This window comes from Olea europaea, chromosome 23 (genome assembly GCF_002742605.1).
Source record: "Olea europaea var. sylvestris chromosome 23, O_europaea_v1, whole genome shotgun sequence".
In the NCBI taxonomy this organism is placed as follows: domain Eukaryota; kingdom Viridiplantae; phylum Streptophyta; class Magnoliopsida; order Lamiales; family Oleaceae; genus Olea; species Olea europaea.
Window position 1 is genome coordinate 1,312,444 of NC_036259.1, and position 19,358 is coordinate 1,331,801.

Below are 19,358 nucleotides of genomic sequence, written 5' to 3' on the forward strand. Positions count from 1 at the left end.
AGTTATAGATAAAAAAATATTAACTTCAATATTTTTAAGTAAATATCTAGATACATTTAATTTTTTAAAATTAAATATTAATAAAAAATTACTATAAACAATTTTTTTTTTTAAAATATAGGGACTCTTAATAAAAAAAATTTACTATTTAGATTTTAAAAAGTTATTTCTAAGTAAAAAAAAAAAATCATTTCAAGTTAGTTAAAAGTAATAAAAAACTTATATATTGTAAAAGTTACTTATAATTTAAAAATATTAACTTCAATATTTTTAGGTGAATATTTAAATATATTTAATTCTTTTAAATTAAATATTTATTAACAAAAAAATACTATAAATAAGGGGAAAAAAATCACCACTTTGTGCACGGAGTGTTTACTCCATGCAAAAGGAGAGTATCTCGTTTTGAAAAGTAAAAAAGGAGAAAACTCTCCTTTTACTCTCCTTTTAAAAGGAGATACTATCTGTCTATTGTAGGAGAGATTCTCTCCAAAGTTTTTTTTGCAATTTTTATTTTTTTTAGAGGAATAATTTTGTTGATATTATATTTCGATATAAAATTTTTTAAATTCTTTTATGGTAAAATTTAAATTAATTAAATAATATTTATATATTATTTATTTAATTTTTGTAACTTTTATTTTATTTGTTTAATTTAGTTTAATAAAATAATCTTTTTACATTCTTTATGATAAAACGACATTCGTTAAATTTGAATTAAATAATATTTATTTTTTTTAAAGTCATTTTATTTTAATTTAAAAACTTTATAATAAATTTTTTCTATTTTTGTTTGCAATTTCATTTTTTAATTATCTTTATATTTAATTTCGTTTCTTTATTATATAATATATAGTACTGACTTTAATTAAGTAAAGTAGTGTGTGAAAATGAAAAAATTAGTAAAACGACATGTAAAAATTGTAAGATGATGTGTGAAAAGAATGCTACAGTATGATTGAATAAAATAATTTACTATTGTCAAACCAGTTTCATGTGAAAATCTATGTGATAAAAATGAACAGTAAATCTTACAATCTCTCTTTTAAGATAAGGAGGGAAATGGGTGATGCCTATTTCAAAACTAACTTTCTTCTTCTTCTGCATTTTTCCCCTTATTTCTTTATCACGTTTCTTGGTAATATTATTTGTAAAGAGAAAAATGTTGTTAATTGACTTCTACTCTTGTTTTAATACAACTCTTTGGGTTTTACTTTGTATAACTTATATTGGATTGGCCTAATCAAATTATTTTCATGCTTGTTAATAAAAAGTAAATTATATGAGGTTTATTGCATTTAAAAATCGAGAGATTGCATGTTAGAGGACTCAAACTTGTTTTTTAAAGTTTCTATTTACTTATTCATGTTATTGTCCTATATTCTTATGCATTACTTTTATCAAACTATTAATAGAGAGAGCAAAGTTTGATAATCTTAGATATGTTAACTGCTACTCATGAGACGAGCATTAATTTTTTATATTGGATTTAGTGACCAGCAACACAATAAATGAACCCAAATACGAATTAAACGTTTGTAGAGTTAATTTGTGAAATTTGGACTTCTAACTATTTCCTTAATTAATTTCATAATTTAGTTGTTGATTAGGAAAATCAAATTCAAAACCATAATTAAATTGTGTATAGTTTATTCAAGTTAGTTTTAAAAAAAGTATAGCTAATAATCAATTCTCGTGTGATAATACTCCACTCTCTACTTTATTACTTGTAATGATCCTTCCACTCGCAAGATAAAATCGACAACAAAACCTAATTAACTTATTTCGTGTAATAAATTTTTTCACTTAAAAATAAGTATTTCGACAAGAATATTATGAGTGGGACATTTTTTTTTAGAAAATATTATCTAAAACTATTTTGCTAAAGAGTGAAGAGATTTTTTTTAGGTTATTTCAGGAAAAATTAAAATAAAAATCGAAGTACTTATAAATAGTTTATACATGTAAACTCTACTAAAATTTATAAAATCTTAAAGTATCTTTCGTAAAATTATTGTAACTATAAATACTTCGACATAATTAGAATTCGCCCAACTTATTTTTGCAACGATTTATAAGCAATTGCTTATTTTTATACTTCAAGACAAAGCCACCTTTAAATTATTCATAAATTTTAAAATATATAATGACATGAGAACAATATATATTGATAGTGCTTTACACGACAATGGATAAAGTTTTAACATTTGTTTTTAAATTGTGTTAGTTATAATGTGTCATACGTATCATTAATATTTTAATATAAATATAAACATCAACAAGATAGAATATTTTTTCTGAAAGTTAAATTACAAGTTAACAATACGATCCAATCAAGGCGTCAAAGTTTTACGTTGAAGCTTCTTCGAATAATTTTGGAATATTAGAAAAATAGGTAGATTATCAAAACTCCAATCCAAATCCAAGAATAGAAAGAATAAGGACTAAAATGCTAAATCTACAAGAATGTTAGGAACTTTGAAAGAAAGAAAATTCCTTAGGGATCAAAATGAAAATAAGAAAAAGTTGAGGCTCTTAGAAACCTCCCATTTGTTTTGTCTGACTAGGCCCAGCCCCAAAAGCCAAGGGTCGGATAAGATCGTCCATTCCCTTTCTACACCACCCAAAATGTTATAGGTACGTCACCCCACCCAAATGGATAAGGACCATTAAGGTAAATTCCTCTGAGGTCCTCAATCTTTTACAAGTGTGACAACAATGTTCCAACATACAAATTATGTAACTATGCATACCAATCTATTTAATAGTAAAATAGCCACATGACATGAACATTATGTTCGACGAAAAGGGTTAACTTGTCTACTGATAAACATTTGGTAATTTGAAATGTTTTGTTTTTAGTGTTCGGAATAAAGGAATTTTTTAAGATAATTTTACTCTTTCAGTTAGAAAACACATGCACGGATGGACATTCTATGTCTAAATTGATAGTTTCTGTTAGGTTAGGATGCCACGTGCACAATGTTAAAAAGTTGGTAATATAGATGTCACAAGCAAAAGATTAGGGACCCTAAAGGAATTTATCCTATATATATAATACATATTGAGCCACCTACCCCACTCCACTCCCCCGTGGATAAGAACCTCCATCCTATGTGACCTTGACACCACATATACATAAACATAAATATACACACACACAGAGGATGGAAGGTCCTTATCCATGGAGGAGTGGAGTGGCGTAGGTGGTTCGACAAGTATTATATATATAATACTACTTGTACATGAAGAGTTACAGAGCATTTCACAGAGTGAAGACGTGTCAAAAGGAAAATGAGAGATTTTATTTTTATTTATTTGATTGAAAATATTTTGATTCAATCATATCTCACCATATCATATATTTTTAAAATTAAGCTATTTTTAAAATGTTAGTTGACAAACATTATTGACAAATGTTGGAGGTGGCGAAATCCGGACCAATGATTTAAAAAACAGTTTTTGCCAATTTAAAAAATGGATGGATGTGATAATACTAACGAAGGTTGTCATCCATTACTGTATAAATAATATTGTACAAGTAGCATGATTGATATTTTTAAATTAATATGCAAGAGATAATATATATTGTATAGACACATCAAAGATTGAGGTCCATTGAACTTTTCTTCATTCTTTTGGCATAATCTTATCATTGCATTCCAAAGTGTCGCCTCTTGTTAATCCTGTTGACCCATTTTATATAACCCTATCAAATTTTCTCGCCGTACCAACTCCGCTTCCATTCTAAAATATTATCGAAACTATTCAAGCCACATATCTTTGAAAACTGCTTTAATGTTTCAATTCAATCCAACATCTATATAAACATAAACACTGATTCCTGTTTTTGCATTGTGGGTTTTCAAAATCTTGATCAGAAAACATAAAATCTTTCCATTTTTCAAAATGGCTGCTGCTGGTTGTGGTTCTGCATCTTGGATTCAATTCAAGGATTCATCGAAAAAGAATGTGAATAAAAATGGGTTTAGGGTTTCATGTGTTTATTCATCTTCTGCTCTGAGTGATCCTTATAAGACTCTTAGGATTCAGCCTGATGCTTCTGAATCTGAGGTCAAGAAAGCTTTCAGAAAGCTTGCTCTTCAGGTTAATTAATTTCTTTAAAGATTTTAATGAAAAATACAAATTTTTTTTTAATGAAATTATGAATCTTGAAACAATTTTACGTTTCTGGTTGGGAATCTATGGAGTTTTGTTTTTTTGATGGTTGCAATGTAAAATCTTGGGTTAAAGATTTTAAATTTATTCTAAAATATAAATGAGATCGAGAAATCTCTTCTTACCACAGCCACTGAGATTTGGAAGAGGCCTAAAATTCAGGGTAAAAATTCTTACACTTCATATTTCATTTATTTTTTTAAATTAATTACCCTGAATTTGAAATTATTACTTATCTTTCTTTTGGATTTTTTTCATTGTTTTTCTCTAATTCATACTTCTTTCCTTTTTTGGTGATTATTTTCATTTAATTTTGAGAAGATTCTTTTAAAAAATATATATTTGGATATTGTTATTAATTTAATTAAATTTTTTTATTTTTTGGCATATCTAAATATTTCAATTTTTTTTCTTTTTTACCTTCTATAATCTGAGATTTTGAAATATGTGTCCTAACCTTTTATTTTTTATTTTTTTTTATTTTATTACTTAAGTTTGAATTTACAAGTTTTAGAGCATTTTTATTGATCTAATTTGTTTTACTTTGATTTCAGTATCATCCAGATGTGTGTAGAGGAAGCAATTGTGGGATCCAATTTCACCAAATTAATGAAGCATATGATGTAAGTAATTTTAATTTTTCATTTAGATTTCAATAAAATTTTAAATTAACAATTAATTAATTAACTTGAATTCTATATATTTTATTATTATAAACTAATAGACAATTGTGATGTGATCTGTGTAGACTTTTTTATACTATGATTGATGTTTGCCTAAGCTTATAATTCTATTGGTTTTGTCATCTCTTAATCATTGATTTTTAGTGAGTGATTGGTTGATAAGTCATTTTCACTCTCCTACTGTCTCCCACCTAGAGGTAGAGGTGCGACGGGCTGTTCGACCTGCCCTAAGGCTCGAACATGACCCCACATTCCTAGGCAGGCCAGATCATTAGGCATGGTATGACTTGTCAAGCCCACGGAATTTCGTTAAGGATCGCGCTGGCCATGGGTGGGCTACATAGGTTCACTCGTGGCAGCCCTTCGAGTTGGGGCTGGGCATCCCATCCCCACCTTATGACCCCGCATCCTGGCACCTCACACACGCCCCAAGAAAAGACGATATCTATATATATCCCCAACTCGAAGGGTATATAAGAGTTATATATGTAAATAGCCTTTTCTTGGGGGGTGTGTGAGGTGCCAGGATGCGGGATCATAAGGTGGGGATGGGATGGGATGGGATGGGATGGGATGGGATGCCCTGCCCCAACTCGAAGGGTATATAAGACTTTTATGCTCTCTCTAAGAAAGTATCGAAGTTGGGAAATCAAGATCTTATGTTTGAGTTCATAACTTCAATTAAATGTTGCTCACATTTCAATCAAAGAAGCCATTGATGCTTTCATCGACTAATACACAATCAATCTTCTTTCTTCTTCGTTTCATCTTTTTGGGTTTGAGATCGATATGAAATAAATATCGCATTCGACTTGTATATGATCTCAAATTTCACATCTAAAAGCATCTTTTTTTGATGTTCCGATGCAGAGGGTGATGAGCAATTTACGAGAGGAATCGAGCAGATCAGAGATGGTGACGATGTACGAGGAGTATGATGCTGGGACCGATGAATCGATGAGAGGGATTAATGAGCAAGATTGGGATCTATGGGAAGAATGGATGGGATGGGAAGGAGCAGGGATTAGGGACTATTCATCCCACATTAATCCTTACATCTGATTCTAAAAATAAGTTTATATAATTATACATATGTTGTAAGGAATCTTAAAAACCCACATCTTCATTTGATGATGTTTGAGGTTATTTGTATATTCTGAGGTCTTTCCTTTTCTCTGTACATGCATATATTGTGGTATCAGATTATGGGACTAATGGTTCCCCTAAAGTTCTGCTCATTTTAATTATTGCAGAAATGAAAATTTGATTGCAGTAACATCTTGATTTTTATATGTTCTTTTTTTATGAGTAATTTTTTTTTTCTTCACTGAAATTTAACTTCTTATTATGATGAATTGAGAGCGTTGTCTGGTGTGCTAAATTAGTTTCGAAAATTTTGAGTTTTTTGTTCACTCAGATTGTAAATTATATCACTTAGATGTGTCTAAACACGAGAGGTATATGAGAGATTTGAGTAATGTCGTATTTAGTTTTATTTAGGGCTTGTTCGATAGTAATTTTAAGAATTGATTTTTTGATCTTTCGAGAGAAAAGTGGATCCTATTCGTGAGAGAAAAAGTCTAAAATGACGGTTTAAATAATGAAATAGCGGTCAAAAAATTGATTTTTTTGAAGTGAAAAATTAATACAAAAAATGCACTTAGTCCAACGTACCATATTCTGCAGATAAAAAGCTTCTTGGACCAGAGCAGTTCACCCATGCTAGACACGGTCCATACCTGGCCCAGTACATCTGTTGGGCCTTGTTCAAAATTTACAGCCCAATACAAATATTTTGAACTGCAATTTAGAGACTTGCAAAGCAAATGTCCCTCTAATTCTGAGATTTTTTAAGAATAACAAAATATCTTTAACTATGAAATGCCTTGATAGCTAAGGATGTCACCAATCAAAAGTAAAAATACGAGGAACTTATGAAACAAAAGAATTTACGAGAATAATGCATTCTTGATTTCATAGGTCACTTGACACAAATCGACGTAATATCCTTAATTTTCTCATATAAAATAGCATCTGCATAATAGTAATAATACTTAATGTTTAATAACGCGATATAAAACAAATAAATAAAAAAATATAAAAGCATAGAAATATGATATATGATAATAGAAAATAAAAATCACCTTCTATGACTTCTCGGAGTACTCCAATGCATCAACCTCATTCAATTTTACTCGAATCACTATAGCTTGTTTGTTGCCATGTAACCAATTCTTTACGTGTACCAGGGTTTCGACCATTTAGGCATTCTATAAACTCCTATAGGAATCAAGTATCCGACCATGGAAGAATGCCTATTTAGAAGCAACTATAGATATTTGTGCTATTAAGACATCTTTCCCAATGTGAGATAATCGTGTATTGATTTTCATTCAATTTCCACCAAAGTTATATGTCAGAAGTCTTGTTAATCAAAGCAAATGCCTTTGTATGTGAAATAACTCGAATTTCAAATCATTCATTGCTTTAACTACTCGTGCTATGGATGTGGGAGCTTTCCCAAAGGTGAAAGCAAGGACTAAATTCAACAATAATAGCAAGTCTATGGGATTGAATAACTCTTCAGACTTGGGCATGACACCGGAATATAACACAGGGAAAATGTTAAGCTAAAAGAATAATTGAAAAAATACGATTGAAGCTCAACTTATGTAATGTGGCAAATGCGTACGCAATTATTAGTTTTGTAGCAAGACGTCTGTAATGGATAGGATGGCAAGTGGGCAATGAGGCCCTACCATGACGAACTACTTGATCACAATATTTTCGATTTTTTTTTAGACAGAATTTAAAGAAATATAGAGAGAAAAAAAAATAAAATTTCAACAATAAGCATAAGCTTGCCCCGGGGACAAGCTTGCAAAACTCACAAGCTTTAGGTGTCGAGCTTGACCCATGGGCTTGAGAACGTGCTTTGCTGACGAGCTGCATGAGCCAATTATTAGCCCTATTGATGGATAGTTCTAGGTGGACGTATTAAAATGTCAAAACTTTATTATAAGAACTATTATATACTTATTTAAATTAAATAAAAAATCTAAAAAACTGGAAAATCTCCCCAACCAGGTAGCAACTAAGGGGGTGATAAGTGTATATTATACATTTATTCTGGCCTTTAAATATGGATATTTTGAAGTTCTCTTGACTAATTATAGTTTAATTCATTGTATATTTTGCTTATCAGGTTAAACTCGATAAATAGGAGGGGAACTAAAAGAAAGAAGTGAAAATAGACAATAAAGTGTGAAAAGCCAAGTATGAAAATGCAAACATCCAATAGTTGATCCGGACTACAAAATGAAAATTGAAGATGTTACGGGTTCAAATGAATGTAATTAGAAGTTATATAACCGATATTGCAAGAGAAAAGGAATTAAAGAATCAAGAATCGAAATTGGGGATCAAAATATGAAATTTGAAAGAAAGCATAACTGGGCTGCTGCCCAATTAAAAAACTAGGCTGAAAAACCAAAAACAGGGGCTTAAAGCTTTGCCTAGGCGACTACCTGGCAAATTGAGCATTTTTTTTCTAAAATTCTATATGGAAATCACTTGTAAGATTTTTGACCGAATTTCACCTTTATAAATACAAAACATGGCCAGCCAATATGAGGGACTTCTCATACTACAATATTCCATCAATTTTAATCATTCAAGAGAGGAGAAATTCATTGCTTTGTGGGAGAAATTCATTGCTTCGTGAGAGAAATCAAGATCAAGAGCAAGAATTCCATTCATTGAAAGACTAAACCTTGGTTTTGGGGCAAGGAAGCGAAGAACTAATTGAAGATTAATCAGAAAATCATTGAAGAGATTCAAAATTTCAAAATTGATCTTCTTTTGTTCATTCAATTACAAATCCAGGTGGTGTTTTAAAAATTAAATATGAATTCTTGTATATTTCCAATGTTAGGCTAGGTGTTTATTTGTTAAGATGTAGAACCATTTTTATGAAATTTTAAATATAAACTAAATATTTTGGTGTCCAATATGAGTGATTTCTTGGATGTTTGTTATTGTGTTTAATGCTTTTCAATTAATTGTCCACTAATTGGATTTCTAAGTTTTACTGATTTCGAGAGAAACATAAATAGATAGCATGTATAACCATTGTAAAGTCAGATAGGGAATAGAGATATATCACAGTACTTTGCATGATTTCCATAGATATTCTAGCATTTTTAATGTATGTTTTTGTGTTCGCATCTTTCATAGAGATATATGAAGGTCATATGAAGGGATATATTTGATTAATATTGAGAGTTGCTTTTAATTAATTTATTGACATTGATTAACAAGAATGAATACATGTTATCACAATGTTGCTCGCATTAAAGTTAGATTAACAAGAGGATTTGAATTCTTAGCAATAATCTGACATGTTTCTGTAAAAAATTTCCTAAATAGTTTGGTAGGATAGTTAGCAATTTAGTTAATTAGCACAAATTCATAAAACCAAATTTTCTATTCGATTAAGGTTAAGATTAATTGATTCTTAATTAAGTACATAGTCTTCTTGGGAACAATACTTTATTTATCATTTTATTACATGTTTGCAATATCGTACACTTGCAAAAAAATAAAAAAAATAAAAAATCAAACAATCAAATTTTTTTTGGCACCGTTGTCGAGAACTATAGTACGTAATTAGTTATATTTAAATTTATCTTTCATTTGAATTTTTACTACTTTATTAATTTAATTAGAAAAACTTCAGTGTTTTCTCTCTTTCATTTTCAAGATCTTGTATGCAAAGTTCGAAAAGCGGTGATCTTGTTCCTATTGATTCGAAAATCGAACAAATATTTAGTGTAAGAAGAAAAAACAGTTAGAAACATACCAAAAATAACAAGCAGAACTCATGGCAGAAAATAATCAAAATCAAAATTGCCATTGGGGAAAATGAAGATGCGGCACATCTTAATGTAGTTGCGGGTAATGAAAATGCTAGATTGATGGAAAAGTACATTGTTCCACCAATTGTGGAGAGTCAATCCAATATAGTTTGTTTGCCATTCGGCCAGGCATATTTTCAGTTGAGGACAGATGTAATCAATATGTTCCGAGATGAATTACAATCTTTTGGGAGAGCCACTGAAAATCTAAGTGCTCATATCTCGATATTTCTAGACATGAGTGTAACAATCAAATATTCGGGAGTAACCAATGAGGCAATCTGGCTGAGACTCGTTCCATACACCTTAAGAGATTTCGTTAGGAAATCGTTGGACACATTTTCACCTGATAGCATCACCACTTGGAACAGTTTTAGTTAAAAGTTTTTCGATAAATATTTTCCATGAAAAAGGATTGCTAAGTTGATGGAAGACATCACTATATTCTCCCAATTGGATTCAAAATGCTATATAGAGGCTTGGGAAAGGTACAAATGGTTGCTCCATCAATTACCACAACATAGTTTGCAAAAATGGCTCAAATTTCAGTATTTTTACATTGGGCTAAATATGACAAGGAGGGCCAACGTTGACTCTGTTTGTGATGGGTTGATTATGAAAAGGATTTTGAACCAAATCGAAAGCGGGAAAATGTTAAGTCCAAATTGTTATTGGCAATTCCCAAGTTAAAATCAAGTCCTAGTTGAATTGTAATAGGTGGTTATCGAGCTATAATCAAAGTCAAAATAGTTAAGGATAGGTAGTATAAGTCTTGAAGGAGTCCCAAGATTCAAAGATGTCCAAGATGATCACATGTGATCAAGGGAATGCAATTAGAATTTCAAATAGTGTGAAAGAGCCGCATAAGTTATGTTCTAAATTCTCTGTCGCAACTTGCAATGCATCTTTTCACATAGAAACATTGGAATTTGGATAGGGCTATTTCTAGATGAATTATAGTCCTTTTGAGTTATCTTTCTAACACATTTTGAATCACCTCAATCCGATTTCAGGAGAGAAAGTTATGATAAAGATACCGACGACTGCTTAGCCACTACTCCCATGTTGCTAGCCTAGCGCTCGAGCGATGGGTAGACGTCCATAATTCTATTTTTTCTTTAAACACCGAATTTTCAATTCCTTTTCATCCCAAATACTTTCCCCTATAAATATCATTCCTATGAACGTCCTAAAATGTGTTGAGTCATAATTATTTCATAGAGACCAGTCATTTGAAGATCCAAAACATTCCTTGATTTCTAGATTCAACCACCATTGATTATTTGGTCCATAAATTCAACCAAACATTGTTTTGTTGATCCAGTCATATACTTCCACATCCAACCACAAATCAAAACATAGAAGATCATTTATCAAACATCAAAACCTACATTCGCCAATTAGCCTTCAGAGTCACTGGAGTTTTGGGAAGAATCACTTGGAGTTCCGATGCTACAAAATGAGGTTCCATTGGAAGAATGAGATTCGTTCTTGGAAATCCATAGAAGATAAACGATATCGAGGGTTGGGAGATGGTGTGAGGACCACGCATTCTAGAGGGACAAGATGATTACAAAAAGAAGGTCAGAGAGAACTAAGAGTTAGCCGAGTCTAGACCGTACCATAAGTCTTATCGTTTGTAATAGATTGTTGACTGGCAAAGTGCTCGAAGTTTTTACTAGTTGGAGTTTCTCCTTGATCATTTTTAGTGTTCTTTATTGCATTAGTTATTAATTGTGGTATTCAAACTTAGGATAAATTGACTTGTTTGACCTAATGAAATTTATTTCACTTATTCTTTGGCTATATTAATTAATCAAATTTCTACACCAAATAAATCACCTATAAAATAGATTTTTATTTAAGATCAACAGAGTTTAATAGAGGAATAGCAATGAAATATTTATTCCTACATGTATGGACGAATCAATAAAGATCGGACTCAACTCAACTGGTATAATTATTTATTATTTGCTGACGATGTTGATCCAAAATAGCTGAATTAACCACCTTCGGGGCTTGAATGGATGTGGAGAAAAATTGAATGGTGAATAGCAGTACACAAACATCAAAAAGGTATAAAAATAACTTTATCTGTTGAGGATCAAAATACAACTGTACACATATGTGCTTGTTTGGTGGCGATTTTAAGTCAATTAAAATTAATTTTTTGACTGTTATTTCACTATTTCAGATGTCGTTTTGAATTCTTCTTTCACAGATGGAACCGATTTTAACGGTCCAAAAATCAATTCTCAAAATCTCTAACAAACGAGCACTATATCACTTAGTACGACAAATGTAACGTATCTTGCGAGCAATGTTAATGTTATAGAATTTAGAACCAAAAAAAATGATAAATCTAATTCTAATAAGCAAATCAAAGAAAGAAGATTTAATCAAAAATTGGTCTTTAGGTGTGTTTTCTCTCTTTCTCTTTTTCTTGATTCTAATTCATTATGATTGCCGCAGATAACTCAACATGTTCGAATTAGTTTCATAGACTATGTTGTATTTAATTTGATTGACTTTGTTCTTGTATGTTTAGATATATTGAAGCATGTAAATGTAATAGTTGGTGGTTTACAGAATGAATATTATATAATTTGGAATTATTTCAATTATTGTCTGTCCAGTAATATTAGTATATTTAGAAATTAATTAATTAATTTTATTTTTATTAAGAATCATTTCTCCGTACTCGTGAGTGAAGCAATGAGTCTTTATTGTTAATTATCGGTACTCGACATGAGCCATTGGATTCTGATATTGTTTATTTGTTTTATGCTTAAAGGTTGAACCCCAACCTTAAAAGTCCCTCACCACCCCTACCCTGGAGTATCGTGAGGGAGGTAAATCGCAGGTTATATCTCCAAGGGTACAGGGTAGAAGACTGTTTTTACATTTGCACTTACCTAATAGTCAAATTCATATTTCAGGATTCGAATTCTTGACGCGACAGTCTCAAACAAAGTGGGATTTCTCCACCCTCCCCTTTGACCACTTGGAGATGTGCCCTGAGAGCTCATTTGTTTTATGCTTTCGCTTACGCCATGTTGCTCATGTGGTTGACGGCCTTGGTTAGATGACTTTTAAAGAAATTCCATAATCAAACAAAGAAACAAAAAGCCGCTAGTAAAAAAAATGTTGGCTTCATTAATGAAACTTGTAATTAAATTCTTAGAACTCGATTTCCCTTTCATCAATCCGGAACCCAGTAACCCGTCACAACCCATTTTCCGTTGATCAGTTGATATAATCCACCTTGTCGTACACTCCAAAAGCACCCAACTTGAGCACATTCATGGCAATCGCTTGTAATATTAATATAAATAGTGAAATCGTAATCAAAACTTTCGGTATCCATTCGGGCGAAAATAAGGGGATTTGGATTCTCTAAGTCAGCAGTGAACTGGCCAACACCTCCATGTGGTGATACATAAATCTTTGGAATCCAGTGGCCTTGAACATGTCAATTGAGAGTTAGTGGATTTTCTAAGTCATTAATGATGTCTATATTAAGCTTTTGTGAATATACTATAGGGTTGTATGTTAAGAGAAACAGCAGAAGTATAGGCAACTGGAATTTGAAGAAATTCATGTTTTCTTGAAGCTATATTGTAATGGTGGACTCGTGGATTTTCCTAAACGAGCTACATATAGAATTTGTGGTAACGTCTATTTTTTTATTTATTTAATTGATGTTACAAATTTTATTTATTATAGTCTTATTTAATGAAGTTATAAATTTGATTGGTACGGTTATAATCTTATTCATGGTTCTTATGACACTATTATTTTGGGATTTATAATATATCATTGGTTGTATTGTATAATCTTCTTTACCCATTGCCATTTATAAATTTGATTTGTGTCATTGTTATAAAGGGAGCGTTTAATGGACAAATGGATTTGACAAATAATCTTAACCCTTAAAATAATATAATTTAATGGTGTAGATCAAACTTAAAAAAAAAAAAAGAAAAGAAAAGAAAAATAATATAATTTTCAGTGAAAATGCCCAAAAAAACAGCGGATGATTTAGGGGGAATTTCTCCCCTATTTTTTGTTGGTTTAACAGCGGATGATTTCCCTTGCTAATAATTCAGGGAGATTTCTCCCTTTCCCTTTTCTAAAGAGGCAGTAGTGAGGTGTATCGTGGGTGGGCTGAACAAGATGATAGTTTTTTGTTTCTTTTTAAAGATCAACTTCTCAGTGGCAGAATTTTTTTCAGTCTCATAGAGTATGAAAAATTTAGAATAAAGTCATGTTGTCAGAAGAAATTATCTACCTGATTGACCGACCCTCACAAAGTGCATCGACCCCGCGTGAAGGGAATAATGCCCGACCCTCAGGGTGTGTGTGTTCGATCATCTATGGCCACCTCCAAAAATTGTAGCTGATTTCATTACCTTTCTATCATCTACGGTCACCTCCAAAAGCCAACCGTCGATTGCAACATAGTGGAAGACCACCGAGAAATATTACCATTTGATGAATTCTAAGAAATACTCTACACTCGTACTGTATTTGGGTAAACAAGTACATGTTTATTAAGTTAGATCCACACCGTTAAATGAAATTAATTAAAGGGTTAAGATTATTCGTCAAAGAGAAAAATCATTTGTACACCATGATGTACAATCTCCTCACACGTTGAGGAGGCCCACATGAATTAAAAAAAATTGGGCCCCCCCTCAAATTACAGTACACAAAGCAAAATTCTTTGTCAATTGAACACTCCCCGTGTTATTTATTATTTTAGATGTACTCCTAAACAAGAGACTTGTAAAAGAGGGTTTATGATGTTTTGAAACTAAAGGTGCTCCGTACTCGCAACTTTGGGACTTATAAGTATTAAGATTTGTGGTATTGGAATAATTTTATTAAATGAACATTAAACTTTTAGGGTTTTTTTTTTGTTCCCCTATTGGAACATATTAAGGAAGAGAGAGATAAGCAAATGTCAATATGGGATATGCGGTATTGTATAATTTTATCAGATAATGAGATAAACTATATACATGATATTACTATAATTCCATTCGTGTTTCTGAACATATTTCTCCAACGATAGTACATATTTCTGATTTGTATTTTTTCAAGAAACGTTATTGATTTCTGAAAAATTCTTGCGACATTGTTAAAAAGTGAAAATAACGTTTTAGGATTTTCAAATTTCTGAAAATATAACCAATTGAATTTTAACTACATGTAATTGGAGTGCAGGTATTGTGATGAGCAAAATTTAGATACAGCATAAAAATATTTGAACTCTTATTTATGTTGCTGTGAATATTACAACAAAAATGACATTTTCGTTAACTTGCAAAAGGTAACCTTCGTGAATTGCATTTTGCTAAAAGGGATCTGTCTCAATATATGAAAAGTGTATGTTGCCTTTTGTTAATATGATAATGATTTGGCAAAAAAATTTTAATGCGTGTTGCTAATGTCTTCTTTTGCAATGTTTATTGAATGTTGCTAAAATTTTCATTTTTGCAATGCCTTTTACAATGTTCATTAAATATTATGAAAAGTTTCATTTTTTAGTTGGTCGTCATTAAAAGATGATTCTATAGCATTCTAGGTGCTAAAACTATTAAAATATTACCTTTTGCAATGTTCATAAACCGTTACAAAAAAAAAAAAAAATCAATAAATAAAATAAATAAAATGCTCTTTAGTATCGTTGCCCATTATTATTAATCTGAACCAAATTTCAAATAAAACTCAACTCAAAGAATAATTAGCAAAATATATCCCTATTGTTTGAACTCAATGCAAAAATAGTCCCTATCATTTCAAACTTGGCATTTACATTCTAATTTCTGACCTTTGTTGTGGAGTTAGTCCTTTTTGTTATGTTCCTCTAAATCCTTCATGAAATATGGGTAATTGGTGTAAAACATCCAATTCGTTTACATTTATTGCATAAATTATCCTTATCATTTTAGTTTTGCTATTCGAGCACCCAGATTGATATTTCTTTGTGCAAAATGACCTTACCATCTATTTTTTCCATTAAAACATTAAAAAATAACTAATTTGTCCTGCTCTTTAAATAAACAAATAGAAAAGAAAGAAATAATATAAAAAAAAATGCGTATAGAGTTTCATGTTTTTTAAAAAGTACTCAAATAAAATAATTTAAAATATTCTAACAAAGGAAAAATTATCTTTCTAATTGGGGATGAGCATAAAGATAGGTGGATTAATTGGGAAGATAAAATATATTCTTTTGTTAGTATGTTTTAATTATTTTATGTGAGCTTCGTTTGTATTTTCTAAAAACTTTGAAAACCTAGATTCAATTTTTTATATTATTATTTTTTATTTCTAATTGATTTTCGACACCAAAAAGTCAAAAACTTGCATAGGACGTAGACAAGTGTCCCACTTTGGATGACTTGACATTAAGACCCCATTTGATTGTATGAAATTTTTCATGAAATTTGGAATTCGAATTCCAACTTCCATTTTTGACCTGTTTGACTGACAAAATTTTTTAGAGAATTGATTTTTCATAAATTTTTAGGTACAACACCTTAAAGCGTGATTTTCCACATTTTATTTTCCTAACAGTAGGTGATTTTTGGTTTTTCACCTTTTATTTTTTGCTTTTTTTTTTTTAAATTGTTGGCAATGGAAACAAATTTTAGGAACAATTGTAAAAGAGGATATTCCTGAAATTGACAATTTTCATGTAAAACAAAGCCAAATGAACACCAAAATATAGATGATTTTTTGATCTTTTTTTATTTATTTATTTATTTTTGTTGGCAATAGAAACAAATTCTAGTAACAATGGTAGAAGTGAATATCTCTTAAATTGACAATTTTCATGTAAAAAAGAACACCAAAAAATACTTTTACTTCAACATTTTCCACGTGGAAAATTATACCAATCAAACACAATAATTTACAATACCCAGGAAAACAATTTCTAGGTAATTCAATTTCCTGAAATTCATTTTCTTTCCACCCAAATTTCATTTTCGCAATCAAACATACCCTAATTAACTATGTAAAAGGGATTAGATGAACCGAATTAATTAGGTTCTTCTTGGCTGGTGCTAGGCCCATTAACCCACGACCCCTCTTGGCCCATTTCATCTTCTATAAATACGTAAGATAACTTCACATTTAGCTCATATTCGAGCCACATTCTAGGAAGAAAAATGTATTATTCATATCAAATCATTGAGAAATGCGTGGTTAAAAAATAAGAAAAAAGTTTTAAATTTACGTGTAATATCATTTTATTGAAAAATGTGTGATTGAAATGATATTAAATCACTGTTAAAGAATGCATTTTTTGAAAATAATGTTGCTCAAATCAGCTCTTAATGTAAGTTTTCACTTCCTCTGGTCACTCGCCCTCTCCTATTTTTCCTTGCACTTTTATTTACATTATTCAAGTAGTTGAATTGAACATCGGAGCGCAAACAATTGCTGGACTTTTTTCTCTGATTGATGACCTTTTTCTCTTGATGGCCTGTTCAATGTATAGGTGAAATCTAGGATGAACAGGAGCCGACCAGAGTGTTGTTGGCCACATTATCGATGGATTTTTGAGGATAACAAATTGACGCCGTTTGGGGCGAAAAAATATGGTTAACCAAGAAGAACATGAAAAAGGCAAATATGATTCGAGATCTGAAAAATATGAGCCGAGATCTAAAAAATTAAAAAATATATCTGCCTATATGTAGAGTTGAAAAATCCAGTGTAATAATGGAGATTCCGGTCATAAAAATGGCTGATAAAATGAATCAGGAAAAATTATAGCTAAAGCATAAATAAACCAACAATGCTGCTCGTGCAACTTTTCTTTATCACTTCCTTTACAACTTCCCACTTGAAAAGTATCATTTCCATCCATTTTTAAAACTGTTTTTCAAATCAACAGCACTAACTAGTTGTCAAGCTAGTTGTACAACTAGAGTCTAGATTAATTCTAAATAAACAGAGGAGTTTGAAGTCAGTTGTGAAAAATGAATCTACAAGCAGATTTCATTTGGCAAAAGAGGTCTAGATTTCCATTATTTATATTCTATTTAAGAACTTTAAATTCTCCGAACACTCCCAAATCTAAATTTTCCTTTCCTTCATAGTGGAATAACCTTGTGTATTCAGAAGAGCTGAAAAACAGCAACATGATTACAAAAAGAATCCCAGTGCACTTATTTGGGGTAGGCCTCCAAAATTAATCGGGAGAACTTTACTTGCTTCTGGCTATTGCAAGTTCTCTGGACTTAAGGAAAGATATTATTTTATTTATAAAATAGATTTTAAACATTTTTGGACACACTTTGATTATATAGAGACACTCCTCACTAACACACTATACTATCTCACCATGTCTCTCTTTCTCACTTATTCTATTTGCTCACTCTCTTAACTCTCATTTCACCATGCACCATTCCCTATTTATAGAGGTAAGTTGGTGGTGAAAATTTTTCTACACAAAAGTTGATGATTCTAGATAATTCCATTAATTGATCATAAGTCATTTTCCTAGAAAGATTTAGAATGGAGATGGGCAATATCTTCAATGTATCTCCAAATTTTTCTATGGTTGAGGAGGGATAATAAAGTTGGTAAATCCTATATGAATGTAGAAAATTCATGCTAAAGTTGGTGACCAGACTTTCTATTTGAGGTTGTAAAATTTCATACTTGATACTTGCTTTCTCACATCAACCAGACTTTTTATTTGAGGTTGTAAATTTGTATGTACATCAATCTCTTATTTTTGGCTCGAACTAATCTTCTTTGATTTTACCTCATCGCTTGATCTTTGTGTATCTTTTGTTTTTTTGTAGCTTTGTTGTATTTTTGTAATCTCTTGTAATTTGTCTTTTGTTTTCTGTAATTCTAGCAGCTCCACCATCTTCAGTGTCTGCTCCACTCTCTACGGTGTCTTCAAAGAATATACATCTTCAAACACTTCTTCCGACTCTGGTAGTTCCCCCGTCGGTGGAATCCACCGAGAAGACTCTTGATTAACTACGATGCCATATTCTGAGTCATCATTCCAATTATCTTCTCCTGAGTCATTAGTCCAATCACCTTCATAATTTATTTGCTCAAGCAAGACTACTATCAACTCTGATTCATCCTTCACGCTCGAGTTTAATTTCTTCTCTCGAATCTGCTTAATTGTTGCTGTAGTTGCCTCCGCATCCAATTCTTCTTCACTAGTGTATTTATCCTCATTATTGGAGGTTGCTACATTACCTTCTGCTGGTTCCTTTTTAAACCAACTATCTCTAGCATAATGACCTCGTTTGCCACATACAAAACACAAGTCATTAAATCGTCAATATCTTTTACCTCTCTTATTGCAATTTTGTTGAGCTCTCCTTGTCCAGTTGATTTCTTCAATCTGTCCTTTAAATTTACATTCTTTTAATTCTTTATAATTTTGCTGACGAAATTGAGCTCTTCTTTTGTAGCTAAATAATGCTTCTTCATTTTCTTTCTTTATTGGCACTCATAGCATTTGTTTGGTTAACGCTTCTTGATCGGACAACACATTTTTAAGATTGACCAATGAGGGTTGTTAGAGCCAACC

General features: G+C 31.1%; 1 protein-coding gene across 2 annotated transcripts; it reads left to right on the forward strand.

The window, feature by feature from the left end:
- Positions 1-3,623: 3,623 nt before the first annotated feature.
- LOC111372087 (chaperone protein dnaJ 8, chloroplastic-like) lies at positions 3,624-6,152 on the forward strand. Of its 2 annotated transcripts, XM_022994257.1 has the most exons (3): positions 3,638-4,107; positions 4,734-4,802; positions 5,733-6,152. In XM_022994257.1, exons 1-3 carry the CDS (start codon positions 3,910-3,912, stop codon positions 5,922-5,924), a joined length of 459 nt encoding a protein of 152 aa, XP_022850025.1. In that variant the 5' UTR covers positions 3,638-3,909; the 3' UTR covers positions 5,925-6,152. The 2 variants fall into 2 exon arrangements, with proteins under 2 accessions (XP_022850026.1, XP_022850025.1); XM_022994258.1 differs by lacking the exon at positions 4,734-4,802 and having other exon boundaries at positions 3,624-4,107.
- The last annotated feature ends 13,206 nt before the right edge of the window (positions 6,153-19,358 follow it).